The 26,934-nt window shown below is 39.0% G+C and overlaps 1 protein-coding gene across 1 annotated transcript in view; it reads right to left on the bottom strand.

The window, feature by feature from the left end:
* BMX (BMX non-receptor tyrosine kinase) overlaps positions 1-25,545 on the bottom strand; it is a 56,359-nt gene extending 30,814 nt beyond the window's left edge. The window contains exons 1-8 of the mRNA XM_032756616.2: positions 25,412-25,545; positions 17,773-17,919; positions 16,831-16,935; positions 14,755-14,836; positions 10,037-10,156; positions 8,282-8,346; positions 3,701-3,942; positions 625-702 (exon numbers count right to left, since the gene is read on the bottom strand). Of these exons, the coding sequence (XP_032612507.1) occupies positions 625-702; positions 3,701-3,942; positions 8,282-8,346; positions 10,037-10,156; positions 14,755-14,836; positions 16,831-16,935; positions 17,773-17,919; positions 25,412-25,414 (842 nt within the window). The 5' untranslated portion in view covers positions 25,415-25,545. The remainder of the gene's footprint in view (positions 1-624; positions 703-3,700; positions 3,943-8,281; positions 8,347-10,036; positions 10,157-14,754; positions 14,837-16,830; positions 16,936-17,772; positions 17,920-25,411) is intronic.
* Positions 25,546-26,934: the final 1,389 nt, after the last annotated feature.

The raw sequence follows: 26,934 nt of genomic DNA, 5'->3' as shown, positions 1-26,934 counted from the left end.
CCAAGTGCCTAGCCATGCAATATCAAATCCCACCCTGATTTTATCCACCTAAATAATATTTAGATTGTTAGGTTTCTCCTTCTGCACCTGGGAAGGTATCAACACAGCAACAGTAAAGACAGAGTCACTCAAAAGTTGGGCTTATGCCAAGTTTTAATGAAAGAATGGTTCTTTGATACAGGAGATCCCCAGGAGGCCCCCAGAAGAACTTATATTTCTTTGACTTTTTCCAAAGAGTGGGCTCATGAAATAGATGAAGACTCCTTCAGAGATGGCTGTAGTATAAAGTTAAAAAAAATTGGGTTGTGTATATAGCTATTCTTATGGAAGAGTATTCAACTCTAGGTTGCTTTTCTTCCTGCTAGAGATGCCTGGGTCAGATATACTAATGTTTGTGCTACTACTGGTGTATGTCATGAATGCTGGCTAGGAAAAGTCAGTGCAAGAAAAACTAGAACCCAAAAGCCATCCATTCAGGGTTCAGAGAGGCAAACTACATAGACTTTTTTGGTTTATATTTACCTTAAGTACAAAGCCTAGCTGCAAAATTATTGCAAGTTTGGTTAGTTGTCCTGAAAATGGAAGCATATTCTGGATGTAGAGGAATATCTGAATTTGATTTACCATGAAATCTTTGAGGTGGCGTGATTTACATTTCTTTCTTTTTGGTTACTGCTTGCAACATCTTCACTGCTGCTGCTACTGCAAAAAAGAGACATTTTATAAGTTTATAAACATATGTCTACTTATAAATTTTAAATGACAAAAGCAATTTTGCTCAGATATGCTTTAGCTTTATTTGACATTTTGACCCACACATTTCACTCGTTTGGGAAATTTAAGCTAATGAGTTACTTTCACATTTTGGTTCTTTCAGGCATTCCAATAAAAGCAGTAGTTTGGCAACATTTCTAAACAAAAGAAAATTGTTAATAATGGCTCATAAAGACCCCAAACAATGGAAAATCTAGATTAATAAATCATCTTGACTGGATTTGCCCTGATTTTCTTATATATATGCAAGCATTCTGTCACTCATATATTTTAAAATAACTTATTTTCCTCTTAGCTATTGTGACTACAATTAAAATTCTTGAAAATGCTGATCTTTTTACTCCTTCTGGACACAGATGGATAAGGAGGATTTTCATCATCCTCTGCCATAGATCGTTTTATCTCTTTTATTTGGGGTATTAAGCAGAGCATGAAGAAGTGCCTACTTCTCAAAGTCTAAAGGCTGTTTTATCTGGAATGTAGAACCTATTTCCTATTTGCCTTCATGGTCCAGACTTTTTTCAAAACCACAGTTCATAGAAACAGGCTTCCTTAGCAAGGAAATGCTCCCCTGGCTCTATTTCAAGGAATGCCTAGATAAAGCCCTTAAACTCTAAAATGCCTTTCTCTCCACCTTCCCAAAGAGCCTTGCCCACTACAATAGCTTTTATTTAGCCTTGTTGTTTCTAAAAACACTTAGAGAATGTCCATCAATAGTGCATCACTTAGGTTTACCTAATATCTATACAACTGGTACTTACAGACATTAAAAATAATCAGGTAATTTGCACAACAATATAAATGTACTTAACACTACTGAACTGTATGCTCAAAAATAATCAAGATGGTAAACTTTATGTTATGTATATTTCACCAAAATTAAATGAAAATGAAATTTTAAAAGTCAGGTGTATCCTCCTGTATTCAAATAGGAAAAATACCAAAGATGTCAAGTGAAAAGAACAAATGGCAAAGACTGTATTGTGAGAACTTACTTGCTTTTGTATGCACATGGCCACATGTGCATAGAAAACATTTTAGGGGAATATAAATGGAATATTCTGTAATATTTGAATGATTTAATGGGAGCATAGATTATCTTACTAAACAGAAAATAGATTAAAAAGAAGCTCAGGGGAAGATTGTAAGAATGACAGAAAGTTGATAAAAAGTATTATCCCATATATGAGCTGAGAATCATGGCTGCACTTTAAAAACTCAAGCTCCATGAAGACCTTTTAGCAATTATTATAATTCACTTGCAGATGCAATGCTGCTCATGCTAAGAGGTGATCAATCAATGCTTTGGTAAAATAACTAGCTTCCTGAAGTTCTAGGGAAAATCCACAGTTGGGACTAAGCCTAAGGAGGTGCAAATCTAAGGGAGTGTCAAAAACTCAATAGTGGCAGCAACCCCATGTGAATCAACAGTTCCTCCTGGCTATTTGTAAACAGAGCAGTCAGTTTCACCTCACACCTTTCTCAATGAATCACTGAGTTTCTGTCAGGAAGGGCACCTGGAACACAATTAACATGACTTTCACTCTCCTTGCATCTGGGTTTACTGATCCTCTCCTTCCACAAGAATAGTGGGCTACAGGCACACAAATGTAACCCCCATCCCTCGGGCACCAGGTATAGATTAATACACTAGGATTCTAGCTCCACTTTGGAATGAAAGGGACCATGGCTTATTATACTGAAAAAAAAATCAAGAAGAATACACTTACATTATTTCAAATTCTGTATGGCCCTGTATTATTGAAACTTTCAGTAATTGGCCTTAGGTGAAAATGATGAGGATGGAAAGAACAAAGGAATAAAAGGACATGGGAAAAATAACTAAGAAAAGAGATACATGGTGAGTCAGAGAGATGCTCTGTATCCATTGTGGGGAAAGGCAGACATGACTTCCCTCCAGGGATGCTGATAACTGAGTGAGAAGATGGCAGAGAGTAGATAACATGATAGGAAGGAGGTCTGAGACAGGAAATAAGGAAGGGGAGTCACTTGACCCTTTCCATATGGTCATCTTGCAATTCAATTCAACATTTATTGGGCATCAAGTGTACGGCAAATTCAGTGCCATACCAAGAGATATATACATACACAATTTACATGTTGCCTTCAAGGAATTTTCTTTTTCTTTTTTTTTTTTTTGAGACGGAGTCTCACTCTGTCACCCAGGCTGGAGTGCAGTGGCGCGATCTCGGCTCACTGCAAGCTCCACCTCCCGGGTTCACGCCATTCTCCTGCCTCAGCCTCCTGAGTAGCTGGGACTACAGGCGCCCGCCACCACGCCCGGCTAATTTTTTGTATTTTTAGTACAGATGGGGTTTCACCGTGGTCTCGATCTCCTGACCTCGTGATCCGCCCGCCTCGGCCTTCCAAAGTGCTGGGAGTACAAGCGTGAGCCACCGCGCCCAGCCTAGGAATTTTCAATTCTGGCTTTAGATAGAATCTTTAGGCTAAAAACTGTGAGCAGACTAATCAGGTCAGGAGAGGTGAGGTTGTACATTCCAAGAAGGCAAGCCATGGCCTTGCTTGAGATGCTATTTGCCATTTGGCTAGTGATACTGAAGCACATTACAAAAGTAAGCCCATCCTAAGCTCTTTCATATAAAGGATAGATTTTAAAGATTCTGTATTCTGGAATGTGGAGATTTTTGGGGGGAGAAGGAGGAGAAAGGGAAGGGAATACAATGATCATGCATTATTGAGATCATTAGATTGGATAATCTAAATGGAAAATCTTTGCTTCTCAGCCCCAGTGGAGCCACTGCTTCCCCAGGCTTCTGGCTCAAGCACTGAACATTTTCTGAGGACAGCCTAAGACCTGGATCAACAGCTTTGAGGCTGAGGTCCAGGGCAGCAGGGTAGTGTTTACTCTACATGCTGGGCAGCCCATCTGAAAGCTGGGGATTACCTTTTCAGTTTTCTTACTTGCCACCAGTCAGGGAAGTCTTCCCTTGGAATATACTGCATGTTGAAGTTTGGCTGGGAGCCATAGATTTTCTTTGAGTTGCTGTCATATTGGGCTAGAGTGGTACTTGAAGATGGTGGCTGGGAGCCATAGTTTTTCTTTGATTCGTTGTCATATTGGGCTGGAGTGGTACTTGAAGATGGTGCATCCATTTTGAGAACAGGAACTGCCCGAGGTATCTTCAGCTTTGGAGGGGAAGAGATTTTAATACATCACAGTGAGGCACAGATTCAGGTACCGGGAACTGACAATTAAGTATATCAGTTCTTGAAAGAGAGAGAAAGGAAGGAGGGAAGGGAGGGAAGAAGGGAAGGAGGAAGGGAGGAAGGAAAGAGGCAAGGAAAGAAGAAAGGTACGAGCAAGGATATGGAGCAACTGGAACTCATACTTTTGCTAGTTGGAGTATGAAGTGGTACAACAACATTGGAAATTTGTTTGCAGAATCTAGTAAATCTGGATGTGCATCTGGTCCTACCCTATGACTCATAAATTTTACGTATATATACCCAACAGGGAAACCAAATACCTGTAAAAGAATGTTCATAGCAGAATTATTTTAATTAGATAAAAACTAGAAACTGCCTGCATGCCCATCAAGAGGATAAAATAATAAACATGTTGTGGTTGTTGAAGGCTGAATAATGGTCTCCCGAATATGTTCATGTCCTAATTCCCAGAACCTGTGAATACCTTACGTGGTAAAAGAGACTTTGCAGATTGTAATTAAGTTAAGGATTTTGAGATGGGGCGACTATCCCGGATTTTGTAGGGGTGGGCCTGATGTAATCAAAATGGCCCTTATAAAAGGGAGATAAGGTGGTCTGAGATTAGAGAGCTGTGAGGATGGAAGCAGAGGTTAGAGAGCAGAGGAGCTGTGACCTTCTGGTTCTGCAGACAGGGGAAGAAGCCAGGAACCAATGAATGTAAGTACCCCTTAGGAACTGGAAAATGCAAGGAAACAGAATCTTCCCTAAAGCTTCCAGAGGAAACACAGCTGTGCAGACCCATTTTAGATATATGATCTTCCAAACTATAAGAGAATAAATGTATGTTGCTTTAAGTCACTAAATTTGTGTGGTAATTTGTTAGAACAGTAATAAGAAACCAAAACAGTTGTATATTCACACAACTGAATTCTGTACAATGATGACAGTAAATACAATCACATACTAAAAAAATAAGCGAATCTCATAAATTGAAGAAAAGAAGACACACAATAAATGACTTTACACTTTATAATTCCATTCATATAAAAGTCAAAATCAGGCAAACAATCTATGATGTTATAAATCAGGTTAGCAACTAGTTTTGGAGGGCAGTAGTGACTGAAAGGGAACATCAGGGTGTCCCTGGGGTTCTGTGATGTTGTGTTTCTTTATCTGAGGGTGGATTATAGAGAAGTGCTCAGTTTGTGAAAACTCATCAAACTGAACACTTAGGATTTGTGTGCTTTTCTATGTTAATTTTATATTTCAGTTAAAAATTCACAATATGTGTGTGTCTGTGTGTGCATGTGTGACAGAAAGAGATGCATTTAATATTTTTTTCATGCTTCATTTTACTTTTTCAGAGATTTCATTTACTGAAGGCTTTGACATTCTGGAAATTTTAATTATGCAGGACAGTGTTATTTATGAACTGTGAAGTGGGCTATGTCCAAAGAAAAATGTACTGGGAAGTTCCTTAAATGGAAATCATTTAAGGAAATCTCTTTGAACAGAACAGCTAGAGAGCTGATTTTTATTTCCTCCATTCAGAAAATAAGCTCTCTACTGAATACTCTGGTAAAAAAACAAAACAAAGAAAAGCATACTTTGCATGATACTCTCTGACCCCTGGTTCATTTGGGAAGCTTATAATCAAAACAGGCTTATGAACTCTTAGCCACTGATTTGCCTAACTGATAATTTTCAATATATTGGCCAAAAAGTTCCCTGCTGGAGACTAGATGCAATGGTTTCTGGCTCTTAAATTATCTTCTGCTCTTAGAGTTGTCAAAAACAAACTTTATTGGTAATTCATCCTTTTTAAAGTGCAGAATTCAGTGACTTTTGTAAATTTATCAACTTGTATAACCACCACCACAGCCCAGTCTTTCCATCACTCCAATAAGATCCTTCATACCTATTTGCAGTCAATTCTCATCCCTACTCTTGTCCCAGGCAACCACTGATCACCCTTTGTTTCTATAGATTTGCCTAATCTGGGCGTTTCTCCTAGGTGTTTTAGAGGGCCATACTTTTCAAGCTTCAGGACTGAGACATATTTTCAAACCCAAACAGCAATGTTGCTAATAACAAAGTAAAAACTCCTAACCATTATAATTGTTTCCTAGGGCTACCATGACAAATTGCTACAAGTTTGGTGGATTAGAACCACAAACATTTATTATTTCACAGTTCTAGAGGCTAGAAGTCAAAATCAACATTTCAGCATTGCCATACTTATTCTGAAGCCTCTAGGATAAAATCTTTCCTTGCCTCTTCCAGCTTCTGGTGGTTCCAAGTTGCTATGGTTTGGATATTCCACCCCTCCAAATTTTATGTTGACGTGTGATCTCCAGTATTGGAGGTAGAGCTTAATGGGAGGTATTTGGGTCATAGGGGCGAATCCCTCATTAATGGCCTAGTGCCATTCTCATGGTAGTGAATGAGTTCTCACTCTATGATTTCCCGTGAGAGCTGGTTGCTGAAGAGAGCCTGCTATCTCCCTTCCCTCTCTCATTTCTTCTCTCTCACCATACAATTTCTGCACACACTAGCTCCCCTTCCCTTCTGCCATGAGTGGAAGCAGCCTAAGGCCCTCATCAGATGCAGATGCCAGTGCTATGCTGCTTGTACAGCCTGCAGAATGGTGAGCCAAATAAACCTCTTTTCTTTGTCAATTACCCAGCCTCAAGTATTCCTTAGTAGAATACAAATGGACTGAGAAACAGGTGTTCCTTGGCCTGTGGTAACACAACTCCAATCTCTTCCTAGGTCTTCACATGGCCTTCTCCTCTGTGTATCTCTCTGTGTCCTCTCATCTTATTAGTCATTGGATTTATGGCCCACTCTCATCTTTCGTGTGATTTCATCTTGATCTTTAACTAATTACGTCTGCAAAGATCCTAGTTCCAATAATGTCATATTCTGAGGTTCTACATGGATGTGAAATTTGGGGGACATCATTCAGTCTACTACAATAATGGATAATTTTTTTCTTTCATGTTGATTCACAAAAATTATGTGGCTTTTACTTAGAAAGAGAGAAGTGTGTGCGAATGTGTGTAGCTGAAAATAAGTACCCAAGACACCATAGATCCAATAGATGGGTGGAGATGTCCCCTTGCTTTCAGGTGAACTTCCAGAGAACCACTGGGAAGCCATTTTTTGTGTATCCTGGCATTTGAGGAGGCTCACACCTGCCTGGGAACCCTAAAAACAGAAGGCTGTGGCTATGAACCCAAGAGAGTAGAGCAAAAAGACAGCAGTAGCCTGTACTTTGAGAAAGAGCTGCATACAGCTTAATTAACCAGAGCAATCAAGGTTTTGTTTGTTTTCTTATAGGCCAACTCCACCCTTGGGAAAAAGTTGGCTGACAGCCATCTTGAAAGGTTGAGGGCTGAAAATCCAAGAGCTGAGGATCAGGATCTCTCCCCTGTCATAAAACTACATATGGATCTGCCCTTCAGTAGGAAATTCCTAAAAGTCTCCCATGAGATAAAGAATCAGTGCTGGAAAACTCACTCAGATACCACCACCACCAAATCATGATAGAAACAGCTATGTGTGTCTTTTTTTAATTAGACCTCATCTTCCTTGGAACTAACTCTGAAAGTGCCGTGAATCTCAGCACCCCCAAAATCCCTCCCCAAAATCATGCTGCCAGGTGATGCAGGCCCAAGCTAGGTGACGGATGTCTAACGTGGAATGATGTTTGCAGTCATGTGATAATAACATTGGATGGAACAATTCAGAGGCTGTTCTCATAATTACAAGCAATGGGGACATTTTTATCATTTGAGATTGACTGCAAAACTATGGAATCTGGCAAAGACTTTATTTGGAAGCAGGGAAGAAAACCCACTGAATAGTTTTGAAGGGATAATGGAGGGAAAGAATTATGTTGTTTTCTGCTTTTGTCCTATAGAGTTTCATTTCAACACCAGGATACTTCCGTGAAGCAGTCTTGGCCATGTTGATGGTAAGGAAAGAATGACAGCTAATAACAGCTGCCTGTTATGTGTGATGCCATCTTAAGGACATCTCCCGCATGCACCCATTTTTTTTTTGGTGACTATTTATGTGCTTACTGGCTAGGAAAAGACACAACAATGAAATGCAAAAATATGAGATATTACGATGGTTCTATATTTGAATCCATTATTCAATACCACCCATAGCTATTATCTAGAGCTCATGGTTTTTCTCTCTTTGCTGAGAAGTCTAAATGAATTCCACATTTTCTAGTCTTGAATCTGGCAACTCTTGGTTTATTTAATATATCCTGACCATGAAAAACATTTTTAAAATGTTGACTTACCACTCTGTCTGGGAAGGTGGGAACTCTGTGTTTCTCTTCATTGACTGCAATATGCAGATTAGCATCTGAACATTAAAACAAAGTAATATCAGAAGGAACTTTAAACAAAACAAAGAGAAACACTCAATGTTATGAATTAAAAGAATGAACCCGCTTGTGTGAGCAGTACTCCAGATTAAGTGAATCCAGACACAACATCTGGAGTGATTCTGTAGCTTTCCTATATAAGGCCCAACTCCTATGTAGGCCATGTATCTTGGAAAGAGGATGGATCAAGGCATCTTGGACCAAAAGAAATAAAGACACCCAACTTTTTCTCTTTTAGTTGTTATGCCCATGGACTTCCCAGTAGCTCAGCAGAAGAAGCCAAGGGAATAAATTATACTTGGGCGGATAGACAGTATTACAGCTGCTCAGGAGCTGCAACACCTCTACACTCTGTAGTTTTCCTCAGAGGCACAGCACCTGTGGCACCCAGAACACATGGTGAGTGTCATCCAGACAGAGCCTAGGAAGGCAATCCCAAGGCAGTGCTCTCTCTGGCCTTTTTCCTGCTCCTTCCAGAAAGTTAGGGCATGGTCAAAGCTGGAATCTGACCTGCTAGGTAATGATAATAGACCACAGACAAAACCACTGGGGAAAATGATTAATACCATAAGGAGACATTACTCCTCAGTCCCTTACAGTGGAGGGAAGACCCATGTGCAGCCAATCTGTATAGTTCATTAAATAACTATAATTCATGAGTATATAGAGCAATGTGATCTAGTTGAGATTAATAAATATTCATTGTATAGTCTAATTAAGATGGAAAACACAATGAATATTTATTAATTGATTTTTGGGGGGTAAAATGACCAGTATTAACATTAACATGATTGTTGGGTATCAATACTGTTATGAAGCGAATTTTAAAAATATTTTATGTGCCTGTATCTTTTCCAGTTCATGAAGTTCTATTCTGTAGCTGATCTCATTCAATTCTTTAAAGCCATTGTAATCCAGGCATATTTTGTCCAGGCTGGTAAAACCATTACCAAAATAAGTTATCTGATTTTGTATTTATCAACAACTTTATGTTAAATAATTTTAAACTTTAAATATATATAAGTCCCTCTTGTTTCCCTGGGAATACAACTCTGGATAGAATCTGATTTCACGTAAAGCAACCCCTTCTCTCATGTCATTAAGAAATTAACACACATATAGAGAATGGCAAGCTGCTTTAAATATACATTTAAAAATTTGACCATCATTTTAGTATATATGGTGATGAAAAGTGTTACTTAAATTATATCTTTCTTTTTTAAAAAATAATGTTGTTTTTTCAGTTTATAATTTTTGTTATTTATAAGAAGAGCGAGCCAGTTTTCTTATCAAACTGGAAACCTAGCTGTTTGAACTATGATGACATATCTAACATATTCTACCTTTTTGGAGTTTATCCTGAACCAAGAAAAATTATGGGAGGAAATAACAGCTCATTGCTTGATTAATGATTCAAATTTTAAAAATGTTTCTCATGAAATGAAAGAATGGCAGATGTTAATATTGTTATTATCTTAATGACCATGACTCAATTGACCCTAGAATGAGATTTCATTTGTCACATAGCATCTGCAAGGCTGAATTTTCATGATGCCAACCAATCTGGCACATCTTGTTTTCTGGCAAGCTCTTCTGGCCTCTGGCAGGTTTAGCCTAATGGAGCACTATCCACCCAATGTCCAGTCCAACAGAGGAATCACACATTACATGCTTCCCAGAGGGTACATCCTGGGGCTGCTTTACAACTCTGCTGGCAACACAGGAACTTCCCGTCCACGAAGAACCCACTATGGTACTTGACCAGTAGGTGGGGGTTACCCCTTATCTCTGAGGAGCAGACAGGAAGAAAACAAGACGTTAGCAAACGTTGATCCAAGAGGAGAAACATTCAGTAAGTGCTTTTATCACAGAACAATAAAAACCCCATTTGGCCAGCAACCAAAGTAAGAGCAAATCGTTCCGGAAGGATATAGGTCTTTCACTCAACAGTTAATAAGCCAAAAAGAAAAAAGAAAAGTCTAACCATGAGTATGTTGAGAACAACACAATTATGTATCATTTTTGAAGAAAAAATAACTAGTAAAATGCATATACAGATCAGCTTGATGTTAGGATTTTAGAGATGTATCTGTAAAGAAAGTGAGTGGGTTACAACACATGGTGTTTTCTTGTGGCAGAAGGGTAAGGGTGGGGCTAAATTTTAGCAAAAGGTTCTAAAAAAAAAAAAAGGCCTGGATAAACATACACTTCCATCTACTTTTTATTGTGAAAATTTTCACATGTACAGAAAAGTTTCAAGAATAAGATTAATACAAAGAGCATCCATATGCCTTTTACCTAGATTCACCAATTATTAACTGATTGCCACATTTGCTGTATCTCTTTCTCTCTGTACATATGTATTATTTTTTAAATTTTAAAATCATTATTATATTGTGCTTAATAATTTATGAGGAAGTAGTAGATGGTATGACCTAAATAATGTCATCCATAAATGCTTCAGTACATAACTTATATTAACAAGGATGTTCCCTTATATAACTGTAATACGATTATCAAACTCAGGAAATTTAACACTGATACAATGTTATTATTATTAATTTTTTAAATTTTTATATTTTTATTTTACTTTAAGTTCTGGGATACATGTGCAGAATGTGCAGGTTTGTTACATAGGGATACATGTGCCATGGTGGTTTGCTACACCCATCAACCCATCATCTAGGTTTTTAGCCCCCCATGCATTAGGTATCTGTCCTAATGCTCTCCCACCCCTTGCCCCTCATCCCCCAACAGGCCCTGGTGTGTGATGTTCCCCTCCCTGTGTCCATGTGTTCTCATTGTTCAACTGTCACTTATGAGTGAGAACATGCAGTGATTGGTTTTCTGTTCCTGTGTTAGTTTGCTGAGAATGATGGCTTCCAGCTTCATCCATGTCCCTGCAAAGGACATGAACTCATTCTTTTTTATGGCTGCATTTATTATGTAAAATATATTTCATCTTTAAAATTTTTCCAATTATTCCAATAATGTCCTTTATAATCACTCACTTTTTTTCTGATCAAGGATCCAATTCAAAATCAAACATGGCACTTAGTTTCCCTTAATTTAGAACTGCTTCTCATCCCTTCGTTGACTTCTGTGACTTTGACATGCTTATACTAAGGAATGAATGGTTTATGGGGCTACTTTCCTAGGAATATGTGCATATTTTAAAAAGCCACGGGAATAGGGCAATGTATAATTCAAATAAATGAAATTGTAATCTATAACAAATTAGCCTCTTTTGAAATACAACAGAGAAACCTACAAGATCTTAGTATATTTTAAGAAGAGTATCTAGGTGAGAAGGGCTGGTTCTATGTGTGCCTTTAGCTCTTTCTCTCTCGACTTTATGTTCATCTCGAGGTTTCCTTATGTTGATCCCAGGAGAGTTATGCTTATCCTTACAGTCCTGACTCAAGGAAGCGTATGGAGATAATAATTACTTTGCTGGGTCATTGGGAGGCTGTTAGATAATGTATGTAAAGCACCCAGCAGTGTTTGGCCCAGAGTAAGTAGATGTTCAATAAACAGCAGGCTTTAGTGATATCATTCCCTTAATTTAACTTAGCCCAGTTTAGCTGAAAATGTTGGCATTAAAAAACTTTACTAATGAGAATTAAAGGGAAATTATGACAGAAATCACAAAAGGCAAAAAGAGTTAAAATTATAAAACGTAAGCTGCTGATTTTGGTTCCAAATGGCCATTGCACCCTCTTGGGCACATTACTTGCCTTCCTGCTCTCTAAGCTTCTGGCCTCCACGTGTTGGGATTCCTATTATTTCCTTACTACATGGATTTGGTTTCCTGGGTAACTAATTCTTTTTCCAACCAAATCCAAAAGTCCACATTGCAACAGTCTCACCACCTAATAATGACAATAAGAGGAACTCATATATTCGTATATCTATAGGACTTTACATTTACATGTTTTCCTTTACATATGTCCTCTAATTTAATTGATTCAAGAACCTGAGGGGTAGCTATTGTTATTACACCTCTCACAGAGTTAGGTAAACTGAAGTGCAGAGAGCTAGTACAATCGCTCAAGTTCACAAGCTTAATAAATAGCAGACCTGAGACTCAGCCTCAGGCTTTTTCCACTACATTATGATGTACAGGTGCCAACTCCTCTGCAAAACCCCCTTCTGTTTTAATTTTTGGAAGGAAGGGCACATTTTTTCCACATCTGGTTAGCTGAATTCAGAACCATGATAGTTGACACACACTCCTATGTTACCACTGAGTCAGCCCAAACCTTCCAAGTGTAGGTTAACATCTGGAAAATTCTGTCTTAAATGTCTACCTCAGTTTATAATGCTTGAGCCAAATAATAGACACAAAAGGCAGGAGGAGTCATTATAGTACAATGAAACGTTGTAGGGGAGAATATTTGAGCAGGAGAACCTCTTTGTTTTCCTGCAGCAGGTTGGTTGGCCAACTTGACTGCAAATCTCACACACCTTCTTTCTCACTATCTTCCAGCACAGAGACTGGAAAAAAAGGATACTGTCTTCTTGCCTCCTTTGTACACATCAATGGCTATCAGATATAGTTCTGGATGATGTGACATAAGCACAGGTTTGCAGGGAGGCTTCTAGGAAGGCTTGGAATCTCTCCTGCATCCTCTAAGGATAACAGAGCAGAAAGCTAGGAGGAGCCTGCATCCCTACTGACTTCACTGAGTTGCTGCACTAGCCCTTGACTGACTGCCTATCTTTGCATTTGTTACTATGGGAGAAGAACAAAAGTGGATTTGTTTCAGCGACTGTTTGATGCCTTTTTACCTGCAGCCCAAAACATCACTAACTGATACAAACCACTTACTGTGCATAGAGACAAACCACTTATTGTGCCTATGGCAGCTGTAGTGATGGGGACTCTCTGCAGTTTTATGAGGGGCTAGGAGATGTGTTTTTGCTTCTTTCTCTGCTCTTGCTTTACATTTCGTATGTCTTCACATGAGCTGCTCAGACACATGAGATCTAGCAGGGCATGACCAAGAACTATACATAGGACATAGCACCTACCGCTCAGGAAATTCCATCAAAGGAGACTAAATGGGAAGCAGAATCTTAGAGCTCCTCCTAGAAGCCCTACAGTAACCACAGTGACTCATGTTTGTGCATAAGATATTTTAATATATTTATGAGTGTCTTATCTATGGCTCGTGACTGCTCTAGGAGAAAAGAAATGTGATCTCCTATTTGACAGGTCAGGATTAACTTAAACCCAGAGATGGTAGATGATTTTATTAGATGACACAGCAAAGCAGGACTTTGCTGCAGGTGTGTCTAACTCTAGAGGGGTTGCCTTTCTCATTTAAATGAGCTGGTGGTGGGTAGAGGGAAGCTTCTGTCCCCCAATGGGCCACTTGCTACCTGCAGAGTGGGTTGCTAAACCTTTTTATGCAAAGGAAAAATTAAGCCCTATGTGTGAAAAGGGTGTATTTGCATCAAAGTGGAGTAACTGTGTGTAATTTGAGGTGTACCAAGAAAGAACTATAACCTAAAACTTAACTAAACTAAACTAAACTAAACTAAAATCTTCCTCCATCTAGGAGCATAATACCTGAAATTTCACAAGTGGAGCCATTCATTTGAGTTAAATATTGTCTTCACACCATTACCCATCTTGAAAATATCACAGAGGGAAATACTATAGTGCCAAATCATTAACAATGATTCTCTCCCTTCTACCAAAAGTTGTTACCAGGGCGGCGTAAACATCACTGAATAAAAGCTTCATTAAATCTTCAGTTTTGCCTAGCATTTACAATGTATTGGTTAAAAAATCAGGTTTAGGTAATTGAGTTCTGAGTCCCTCATTACTGTATCTATGACATTGGCTATGTTTTAAAAACTTCACTTGTCTGAAAAATGGAGAATAATATTACCCCTTTCAATAGAGTTGTCAAGAGGGTTACCTAAAAAAATGTTTTTTACAAGCATTTGATAAAGTAGCTGGCAAATGGTAAATGCTCAGTATAAGTATTAGATGTAACTTGCTATAAACATCAAAAGTGTGGTAGCTACAGGACTTGACATAGCCCCATGATGACTTAGACTTTCCCCTGGTAAATGCAAGCATACTGAGTGGAGAGCAGGTGGCCTGGCTTCCCCTAAGCTGCTGGGAAGGCACAATACCGGCTCTGTGCGGGCCAGGGAATCCGATCCACAGGCTTCCTGTATGTGACAATGAGAAAGCAAAAATGAGGATGAGTCTGACACATTCCCTGAGGTTGGTAGGAAAATCAGTAGATTGTCTCTTGGCATTGAGTCTTTTTACTGCCATATCTTTCCTCCACCAAGCCTCAAAAAACGACTCTCTTTTATGACTTTTTTTTGACCTTTCTCTTTCAACATTTCTTTTTTTGAATTACCTTTTTGTAATGCTTTCAACCACTGACTTCGGCTCTCTTCATTTGATGCATAGACATAGAGAAGCCCATCTTTATAGACAATCTGGAAAGGAAAATATTTGGTGTGTTTATATATAATTGCACCATACTTCGCTTTGGTGCACCTGCAAACTTTTTGTCATCCAAAAGAAACCTTGAGTTTGCTTATATAGTATACATCAGCTCTGGAATTAGATGAAAAAAATTTGCTTAAAAAATCCTCCAGCTATCAATTTGTTTTATCCCAGACACTTCTATACTTTGGAAAACTACGGCGATGATGTACCTAATAGTAGTGGTGAACACTGAGTTCTCATCAGGGACGCCCTGGACTATGGACATTAATATGTTAGACATTACACGTGTCTTAGTATTGTTCTGGTCCATTTGCCTACCCAGTGCATGATTTCCTTACAGCCCACTGGAAAATGTTTAACTGCTCTATCTTTAAAAATACCTTCAGGGATGGAATGTTCTTTACTCTGCTGTGTCATCTCTGCCAATATCCATATATTCTGATCATTATACAGTTCATACTTACATTGAGTAAAAATATGTCTCCCTGTTACTTCCATCTGTTTCATCATGTGGCACCCCAGGAATCCCCAGAATATATACTTTTCTGTTTCTTAAGACAGATGTTTAAACGTTTGAAGATTACAATATCTTCTCCAGATCCTTCTCTAGTTTATTCAACTCTTGTTGGTAAATATACACAGCATTTGTTAAACACTTACTAGTTGCTGGGCTCTTTCCTAGCTCCTTCACTATTTTAATCTTATTTCAACTCTGTGAGAAATAGAAGTTGAGTATGTGTTTACGGTTGCACAAGTGTAAGTGGTGGAACTAGGAACTCTGTGGGGGCTCCAAAGCCTGTGATCTTTTGAGCACCTATGCCTCTATGAGGTGAGTTTGCAGCATCTTCCATGAGCATGCCCTCCCCTGGTTTCCCCCAACTGGGTAATTTTTTTAATGAAAACAATGTTTATGTAGAGATGAGGTCTCGCTATGTTGCCCAGGCTAGTCTTGAACTCCCAGCCTTAAGTGATCCTCCCTCCTTGGCCTCCCAAAGTGCTGGGATTACAGTCATGAACCACTGTGCCTGGCCTGGTAATATTTTTTCCAAATGGGAAGTATGGGTTGTTAATCAACTGGATTATTGTATTTCATTTTTGGCCACAGTTTCCTAATACTAGCACTGGGTAGTCAGGCCATCTGAAAGACAATCCATCTACCTTTAGATCAGAAATGTAAGTTTTTATGCTATAAGAAAAGTAAGGCATGACTTAGATTAGGCCACTTCCAAAAGGTACTGCCAGCATACACTCTATACCATACCATTGTTTAAAATACTTCAGGGTAAAATGAAAACTCCTTAGCATGGTCACCTCTCCAGGCTCATCTCTTTCACTGTCACATGGGCTTCTCTATTCATAGGGACTACTTAGTGCTCTCTAAATGTGTCATACTATTTCACTCATCAGTGCCTTGACACCTGCTGCTTCCTTTGTCCCACTGTCCTTCTCATATTTGCTGGGTTAAATTTTACTTGTCCTTCCCAACTTGAGTGTCACCTCCAATAGAATATCTCTCTAGCCTCTTGGAGTGAGGAATGAAGCTTCCACATCCTGGGACTCCATGGATGCATTCTGCTGGCCTCCATCTTAACACTCACCCTCACTGCTTTGTATTGGTCTGTGTATTAGTCTATTTTGCCACTTCCCTGTAAATGCCTTGGGGTAGGGGCAGTGTTTATTCCCCATAGTGTGCCTACTACTGTGTACCACGTCGGAGATACTCAACAATGTTTGTTAAAAGAGATGATCAGACCTGAGGCAGGTCAGGTCACTGCGACTTACGCTCCTGTCTTGCTTCGCTTCCCTCCAGGGAAGGCAGATTGGTGGATTTTAGCAAAATGCCCAACTCCCATGTGGGAATATTCCAAGCTTTGTTTAGATTATTTTGAAATATCATTATTTTTCCTAGATATACTGAGTTCACGATAGAAAAATTAAAGGAAGAACTATCCACCCAATGCAATGTCGTTCTTCCCTTTACCTGAAATGGGTACTGTCTCTCCACAGGCGTCTGCTCCTCGAGATTTACTTTCTCCACACATCTGATTTTCTTAATTTCAATGGATCCTTTTCTGCTGCCCCTTTTCTGAATTAAAAAACAAAATGTAAGATACTTCCTGCAATATATCCTGGTGCACAAGGAAAGGCATAAAGCTCAAGTTATGCTTGAAAGGGAGATTGGGGTAGGGGGTGGGCAATGGAGAGTCACTTCCTATTACCCCGTAATAGTCAAAATCCAATGACAACATAATCTATTCCTTGAGTCGGGACACAAACACATATATTCCAGTGGTTAATAATCTTGTTTGATTATCTTGAAATGTGTTTCAAATCACCTACCATGTGGTTAATATACTCAGGAAAATCAAGATTTAACTTCTGCAAAGCATCTTCATTTTGGCTCAATCTTATGACAGTATTTCAGTATTTTTACTATAGTAGAATTCTCAACTGTACAGGAATAGTCTTATTTCTAGCGTTGTTTTAAAGCACTATTGCCATTTAAGGCTGGGTAATTATTTGTTGTGAGGACTGTCCTGTGCACTGCAGGATGGTTAGCTGCATTCTTGGCCTCTACTCACTAGATGCCTTTAACACTTACTGTTCCTATCCCCCAGTTGGAACAACCCAAAATATCTCCAGTCTTTTCCCAATGTCACCCGGGGAGCAAAAATGCCCTCAGTTGAGAACCACTGTTCTAAAGTTATAATTTGCCTTAGTAAAGTTAACTAATGTTTTAAAATCCTTTATCTTGAATTCATTATACTTTCATTAAGAAAAGGTCATGTGATTAGTGGATAGAAGAGGATCTTCACTGTGTAAGTTAAGAAACCTGATATTCTTTCATTATGATCAAGTACTTTGTGGAGACTTAGGAAAAATAACAAATAGCATAAAAATAATGGAACACATGATGTCTTACCATTTTGTCATATTCGTAGTAGGAAAGGTTTGTTTTGGTCAAAACAAAAAGCCGTTCTTTGTAATTATTTGGTGACATTTTCTTCTTTTGCTGTGACCTTTTGAGAAGAAGTTCTTCTAGAATAGGTTTTGTATCCATATTATCATCCTAAACAAAATAAATAATTAAAATGAGTATTTGCAGCATCTAGGTAAGTTCTCTTTAACCTTCATATCTTTTTCTCAACGATTTCCTATTAAGGGATAATATAAATGCTAATTTTACTAAATGAGACTGATTTAGGATTACAGAATAAATTACACAATAGCTACAGTTTTTCTGATGCCTTTGCTTTGGGTTTTATAAATATGTTGATTTTTAAAAAGCACTTTATACATTTGACTCCTCCCACTGTGGATAATAAATTCATCATCTTTGCCCCATTCTCCAGACCACCTTATCAAAATGCTCCTTACTCTTTAAACATTCTATATGTGTTGGTTGAATTGAATTGGATATAATAAAACTTTAGAAAATTTAACTCCAGACAGCTCGCAATTTATGAAGTAATGGCCAGTAATTTGACCAAATTACCCAAACCACTATGAGACACTGACATTATTGTAAATAACACCCGCAGCCCCTGATCATGACCAGATCTTTAACATAAATTACACAGGTATAATTTTCAATATCTATGAGAATTTAAAATCACAGTGAATGCCTAAGATAAGATAAAATCAGGAAAATATATGAGGGTGCACTAACAGATGCTATCAAAAGAGATTTAAAAGAACTGAAAAAATGAGTACATTTACAAGGCAAAAAGACCCTTCCTTTTTATCCCAAAATCACGTAAAACATTAAAACTTAAGGTATTTCTGAAAAATAAATGCATTAATTTTCTAGTTCTACTAACAGTTACTTCAACCCTCAGTCTGATATCAGGTCTGATCATGAAAAGTAGCAATGTTGAGCAGTAGGCCAGAGAGACAAACTTTTTTATGTTCTTCTTTGCTTTGTGAAATTGCATCATTATTTGAATTCACATGCCCAATAGTTAAAATCTTTCTTTATTGATAATCTGAAGGCTTTACTCACCTTAGACTCGCTAGAGCTGAAGTATACGTGTGGGTCCTTAACTTTGACTCTCAAGCTCTAAGCAAAAAGTTACGGCTTTGAGGCACCATCACTCATATTCCCTCTGGCTATGCCAGGGTCATGCATTAAAAAGAAGATATTTGCATCCCACTCATCAGTCTTGATCAGGAAGCACCCACACAGGCATTGCTCTGTCTGCATGGAGGCGGGCGCCAAGTGAACCCATCCAATCACTAGAGGGCACTTCTCACTGGCCTGGGAGTACATAGTTTGGTGAAACTACCCATACAGACCCGTGCAAGAGACATTTTATTCTCACTGGCCTGAGTACATTTTATTCTCACTGGCCTGACCCACTATGGCAGAAGAGTGAAATGAAAGGGAGACTAAGAAATACAGCCTGGCATTGAATTAACCATGGTTGGCTCCAGCCAGCTTTCCTCCTAACATAGACCACACAACTCTCAAAGTGGAATTAAGAAAACCAGCTTTTATTATTTACTATACAGAACACAAGATTATTTATTAATTCCTAAAATGTCCTCCAAGGGCGTTATTTGATTTTTAGACAGAAGTAGTGGAAATCTTATCCATTCGATATAATAAAGTCTTAGTTACTTTTTGCTTGGGATATTGTTTTAGCTATTTGAAAAGGATAATTCTTTCACAAAAGTATAATGGGTTTCTTCTGAGTACAGTGGGTGCTATTTGCCACAGTCACTGGTTTCTTTGCCCAGTGATCAAAGACAGGGCAGAGACCAGGGTATAGTAGAGCCTATGGAGGTAGGTAGCATGCCTTCCTTTTATCTCTGCTTCCATTGTGAACTCTACATATCCACCTGCCCAAATAAGCTTATTTTCTACATCCAAAGTCTGTGGCCAGAAGAGAATTTGCTCGGAGACTTATGGAAACAATGAGGGTCTACTTTTTTTGAGTGAAAGCCTCCTTTGGGGAGGCAATATCACACTGGACATGGTTGTAGGGTACTTTTGCCTTTTATATTTCTGTATTTTACTAGTGAAGCAGAAGGAGAAAACTGTGAAAACTCTTGTCAATTTTTTATATCCACAGCTGAAACATCATTCCTCAAAGCAGATTGCTAATTAAATAGATCCAATTAGTTGAATAGAAAATTTACTTTTTAATTTTTTTAGATGCTGAATCAATTTGTGACGTTAACAACACTGTTTTAAAAATGTAAAAATTCCAATGTCCAAGGTGCTATTCAGTCTTTCCCAGTTCTAGGTGCTGGTATACATATTTTTTCTATCTATAGAACTTTCACACCTAAGCGGGGCACAGTGTCTCATGCCTGTAATCCCAGCATATTGCACATTAGGAGGCTGAGGAGGGAGGATCACTTGAGGTCAGAGTTTGAGACCAGCCTGGGAAACATAGTGAGATCCTGTCTCTAGGAAATTTTTTTAACAAATTAGCAGACATGGTGGCATGCACCTGTAGTCCCAGCTACTAAGGAGGCTGAGGCGGGAGGATCACGCCACTGCACTCCAGCCTGGGCGACAGATTGAGACCCTGTCTTCTAAAAAAAAATAATAATAAAGAAAGAAAAATAAAACTTTTATGTGCATCACACTAAAGGTGAGAATTTTTGGAATTTTATATAAAAAATTAATAAGATGAGTCACAGAGACCACTGGCAAATTCACAAAGTTGCCTCGTATATTGAAAGGAAGAACATTGAGTAAAAAGGAAGGTATTGAGCCCTCAAACACCTTCTCCAGTAAACCTCCAAGGGTTTACAAGCGTTGTTGCATCTGATGAAATATAACTTGTGAAATTTCAACATAATTGTTCATTTCAAAATCCTGCGCTTTATACATTTTTTTGCTTTCATTTTAAGATTCATATGCAATATATGTTTATTCTATAAAGCCAAGAGATACAGACAGGGAAAAGAAAAACACAGCACATGTCTAGATGTTTTTCTTGTCAAATATTTGTGTATATATGCTTATTTTCTCAAAGATGGGTTCACATACTGTGCACTTGAGTCTGTAATATGTTGTTCTCGTGTAACACACACCTGAAGCCACACAGTTTTGAGGTACCTATCCAAGAGGAACAGTCCTTCAAAGCTCCACTCCCTAAGCTGGGCTACTGAGGCTTCCTAACAGTCTTGAAGGACCCTGCCTTGATAACTCAAGCTTTTTTCATTTCCAAATCAGTTTCTTCTAAGATAAACCATGTGGTTTCCTCTCAGGCTTGGACTTGCCTTTCTCCTTCTATTTACTTCTGTCCCTTCCTTATACTTCTCCTTTCTCCTCTACATGGCCTAAATTCTCATTTGAAAACATTCCTATGGTGTTTCTTGGTATAGAAGGATAGTTGGATAGTTGCTGATGATTAATTTTTAGGAATGCAATATCTTCCCCCCTCGTATTTTGACAATAAATAAACAGGGCTCACTGTTAAGTCAAATGCCTGTCCAACGACTAGCAAACCCTGCTCTTCTTATGCTTATTTAAGGAAAATTCAGTTGGGAAGGTGAAACAAAAAACCTTTTATAGTAAAATGAGATCCTAAACCCAGTCAGTATTAACAAGAAATCTATTTCCATAGAGGAGCTAGTGGGATTTGGGTGGACTCTCACATTACCACCCACATAGAATAGACCTATCAATTTGCTTACCAAATAGCCCAGCTGCCTATTTTCATAAACAGATGAAACTAGAAAGCAATTAAGGCACAGAGGAGACACAAAAACCTGGCAGAAATAAATATAGTATTTCCTGTAAGGAAGCCAGCAGCCATTAGGTAACCTCTTACATACATAAAAGATGTGTGTTGAATTAACATGACTTGTAATCACTATAGTTTTTTAGGATTTAGAAGGAAATGATGTCATGAGAGTAAGAAGTTCAAGTCGGCACTTCTATTTGGCACACTTGATTTTGAGCCTACAGTGTGTCCAACATTGAGTGACTGGTTCCAGAAATAGAGATCAGCTGTCCGTGGCCTTGAGTGACGATGAACAAGTTTGAGAGATAGGCTGCATAACTAATTAATATGCAAGATTGCTGTGGGGTGGCAGACTCGGAAGGCATGGAGGAGGTTACAGAACTGTCATTTGTAAACTTTGTCACCCTGGCCAAGCCCCTTCCCTGCACTAACCTTCAGTTTTCTGATCTGTAAAATGAGATAGGTAACAACTCTCTTACTTTACGGGACTTAAATGAGAAACCTTATGTGAAAGTATTTGGCACATTGTGGGTACCAACTATGTTTTAAAAAAGAAAAGATGGGGGAAAAATGTAGGTGCTAGAGTAGAGTCTATTCGCTTTGCTATGAAAGGTCCAAGGAAAGAAAAGTTGTTTTTTTCTTAAGGTAATCAAGTAAGGTATTTTAGAAGGGAGCACATTGAAATTAGACTTTGAAGGATGAGAGTGATTTTATGATAATGATCCTAGCCAATGCTTAAGGAGGGCTCACTATGTGCTAGGCTGTTTAGAGTTTACTGGTCACAACTGCTCTATGGGGTAGGTCATGACACCTCCACCTTATGGGGTAGGCCAGAACACCCCCACCCTATGGGATATTTTGTGATACTCCCAGCCCATGGGGTAGGTTGTGACACATTCACCCTATAGAGTAAGTTGTAACATCATTCCCTGCTTATAGCTTATGGAGCTGCAATAGATAAATAAATTGCCCAGGTCACACTGCTAGTGGGTGGAGCTAGATTTGAATCCCGGCAGTCTAACTCCACAGCCCATATTCGTGACCATGCTACTAATGCTAGAGAAGGACATACCTGCTGTGTGACCCTCCTAAACCAGAGATTGCTCTAACCTAAATACAGGAAGGCAGTCATAGGATGTCAAATCTTACAGGAAACCTAGAAGTCATTTTACAGATGTAACACTGAGCCCCAGCAGCCTAAGTGACTTAGCCAGTACTGTTAACCAGTGACCTAAGAGGCATGGCCCTGGGAGCCAGCTTCAGGTGTCATACCTGTACACCATCCACTCCATGATGGCAGTAAACAGAGTAGGAGATATCTGTGTGTTCAGCCAAACATACTACAGCTTTGCTAAGGGACATAGTTTGGTGAAACTACCCATAAATTTGAGTCTTAACAGACCCGTGCAAGAGACATTTTATTGGAAATATCAGAAAGATGTTACCTATAATCTTTCAATAGGAATCTCCTGCTGAAAGGCAGTGTTAAATAGCAAAATTTGAAACCACATTCTGAAAATAGGTAAGAACATACAACCTCAAAAGTTGGAATAAATTCTCAGTGGTACAGAAGGGGAGCAGGAAACAGGATACCAAGGGAGATAGGGTTATCTAGTTAAATAGCCACTAGATAGTTCCCTCAACCAGGAAGTGTATTCCCTGACTGGCTCAGGGTGGTACCTTTAAAGATTTATCTTTTAAAATTCAGAGATAAGGATAGCAATTCCTTACCCTTTGACTTGGTTTAGTTATCCTCTCTTACTTTACATGCCATATAGCTAAAGATTTTGGTAGGTGTCAAGATGTTAAAATAATACATGTGGTGGGAGGGCAGTAGAGCAGGAAGGGTGGGAAAGAAAGGGAAGACGCTCCAAGTGGGGCGGGATCTGGAAGGGAAACCGGAGGGCCCTGTGACAAACCTGATCTTCAAATATTTGCCCAAATGCCAGGCCCGCTTATCTTCCTGCTAAATAACTGAACAAAATGTAATGGTAGGTTTAAACAAGAACAAAAAGTTTGACTGAGAATCAAGTAAAGTGGTTCAAAAAGCCTTAGGATGCTGGCCAAAGACAAATACCGGCTTCACAGAACCTGACAGATCCTTATTTCACATGATGTTATGCAGGAGAGGGAAAGTTAAAGTTGATCTTGGCATGATATGGACAGAAATCTTTTAACATTGACAGTCAAATTCTCAGCATCTTGGAGCATCAGACCTTAATTGATCCAAAATAAGTGTATAAAAACCAGACACTTTGGGAAGATCATTTTCTCACAAAGAAGGCAAGAATCTTAATGCTAGTCCATTTGGAGCTAAGTTTTGCTTTAGGTGTGAGATTAATCTTCAGTGCCCCATAGAGCTTTTCTAAGTCTTTTCTTCCTTTCAGTAACCTTTTTCTTTCTGCTCCCTCTCCTCTGCCTAGGGCACTCTCTCTGGGCACCTTCCTTAGGAGAAAAGCAAAAAGTAATAAATCCATGAGCTAGCATCTCATGCTGAATTAAACATGTAACACTGCTTTCATGATGCCGGTTAGTGCAAGTGAAACCACCGAGCTGGGTTCGAATTCCTGCTCTGTCTCTATGGAACCTGTCATGTTACTTAACCCAGCTAAACCTCAGCTTCCCCATCTGTAAAGGCAGTGAAACAATAACCACTTCGAAGGGTTATGAGTAGTCAAGAGAAAATGGCAGCCTAATGCCAAACACCCTAGTAGATATTCTAAAAGCTTATGTCCCTTCTCCTCACTCCATAGGCAAAGTTTTAAAAAAGACCATAGCAAAGTTAAAAAACTAAAGACAATGAAATAATAATGATATTTTTTATCAGGATAAAATTTTTTTATGATAAAATTTTACTTCCCATCCCTCTGTCCCCAGCTCCTGGGTATAGGAGATAATAGGAGGCAGGAAGACCTCCTCATGTATTGCCATGTCAACGAACACCAGTCCATAGTAGGTTTGTCGCAGACTTTCCATCCTGAGACAAGTTACCATAAAATGAGGTTGAACCATCCCCTTATTGACTGTGTATTTGTGCCACGATATTTCCTACAAATAAATACTTGGATGTGACTCAAAGTGTGGTCCGTGCACTTGCATCATCCGGGCGCTCATTAGACATGCAGACTCTCAGTTCCCAACCAAGACCTCACACAGCCAGATCTTCATTTTAGCAAGATCCCCAGGTGATCCATGTGCACAGGAAAGCTTGAGAAGCACTTACATGGACCACAAAGTTGTACTCCTTTTCAAATCCAATGAAATCACTGTGGCCCACAAAATCTTTCAAAATTATATGGATGTGAGTACAACTGTATGGTTCACCTCCCTCCCACCTGTCTATCTCCATCTAAAATACACAAAGCACTTGATTTAGGGAGACCTCAGGAACCTAAGAGCAAATATTTGTAGCTAAAGTAACATCATAAAAACACAGTTAAAGAAGGTATAAGGAACATTTCTATGTCTCTTTGGAAGCAGTTATGAGGCCAATATGAAAGGCTATGGAAAGGCAATACCTAAAGAAGAGGACGGAGAAAATTAGCAGAGAATACACACAAAGCTAGATAGAACTGGTGGTGATACATAAACAACCTGATAGCTTCCCTAACTGAGATTTTGAGCAAGGAGTGAATTTACAGTGAAATTATAGCAGTTTCAGCCGTTGGCCTCCAAATTACCCGGTCCCATCTAAAGTCCCAGAGAAAGCCCTAGCAATTTCATATTAAAAATGTTGTTACTATTTTTCTTAAAGTGAGCTTCCCAAAGTTTGTAACTTCAGGCCCCACAACACCGGGAACCAAACCTATTTTCCCCATAGTATATGACACTGAGTAGCCACCTGCCGCTTAAACGCACCATCTCGGCTTGTTCCGTGCTTGCCTGGGTCTGCCTCGGTGGTTGGTCTGCTGTTGCAGGAACACAGCCCCGGCTGTCCTGTTTCCAGAAGCAAATTGTTTCACATTTTCCTGGCTGCCGGGTCAGAAATGGCTACATTACTCAGTGCCCCCAACACGTTTATTGTCCTACAGAGCCTTACACAATCCCACAGGAAACCACGCTCAACACTTAGCCAACACTTGTTGATCTGATTGAACGCAACAAAAACAGAGACAAAAGCATACTTCATAAAGTCTCCAGTTTTGATAACTATAGCTCCCACTTTTCCCAGGCAGCTCTTGGGTACATGTGATAACCCTGCCTTTGTTTGTAGAGCTCTGTGCTGGAAAGGACAAGAAAATATCTCGGCAAAACCCGACTGCTGACGCTGACTTCTCTCACACGAGCCAGGAAACCATTAGGTAATGCCAAAGTGCACAGAGAATATGCAATGAAAACTTCAACTCAACATTTGGACAAAGGAAGGCCAGAAAATATGTAAGAACAGTTCATATGATGGAAAAGGAGCTTATTTATATAGTTTAAATTATTAAGAAATCCAGAAATGGAAAATAGATTGTTTTTGCTAAGGTATGGTACACCCAGATCGCAATGAAAAAGTGTGTCACTTGACATCATTATGACAGACTCACAACTTTTGGCTTCCCCCATTCCACTATTTTCTCTGGTGCATACTGGCTGGCCATTTGTAATAAATCTAAGGACATATTTTGTGTCCTGCTATGGATAGCCAAGAAAAGTAATCATCCTTTTGGCATGCATTGATACACTGTGTTTACTTATAAATTGTTGCTTACTGTAACTTATCTGTAAGTATCTATGATGTGAAGAAGTCTTGGGTTGGCAGAGGAGAGTGAAGCTACTGACTTTCAAAGAGGTATTCTTTTGAGTGTACATGGAATTAGCATCATTTCTGTTAATTCGTTCAGTCAAGTCTTATTTGAGAACCTGCCATGTGCTGAGCGTTCCATTAGGGGTTGGAGACACAAGAGCAAACAGAAGAGAGGCAGCCCACATCTTCAAGGGGCTTATGTGTGTGTGTGGTGGGGGAACCACAAATAATGGTTTAATTACAGTAGAGTATGGGAAAAATAACCTGCAGAAATATTTTTTAATATTTCAGTTTGGAAACTAGAATTTTGGGAAGGGAAAGGAGTCCTTCAGAAGAATTCAAAAGAGCGTAACTTAAATTCTAATAGCAAATTAAAGTCACTGATGGATTCCAAATAGCTCTCCATTCTTTAGGAATATAGTAGGTAGTCATTCAAAAAATTAAGAGTGAAGCAGGGCAACAGTAGCATAACAACCTGCCCAAATAAATTAATTCTACACTCTGCTAATTAATTTCCTTTTCCACGTGGCAATTTGTATTTACTCCACAACTTATATATAGTAATATGGCAAAAGTTCGGTTCTAGAATAAAAGGTAAACTTAGGGTAGGGGAAGGAGGAGTTGGTGATATGGTTTGGCTGTGTCCTCA

The sequence above is a fragment of the Hylobates moloch genome, unplaced genomic scaffold (genome assembly GCF_009828535.3).
Source record: "Hylobates moloch isolate HMO894 unplaced genomic scaffold, HMol_V3 SCAFFOLD_7, whole genome shotgun sequence".
Classification (NCBI taxonomy): domain Eukaryota; kingdom Metazoa; phylum Chordata; class Mammalia; order Primates; family Hylobatidae; genus Hylobates; species Hylobates moloch.
The sequence above is the reverse complement of the archived record's forward strand: the minus strand, read 5'-3'. Positions and strand labels throughout refer to the sequence as shown.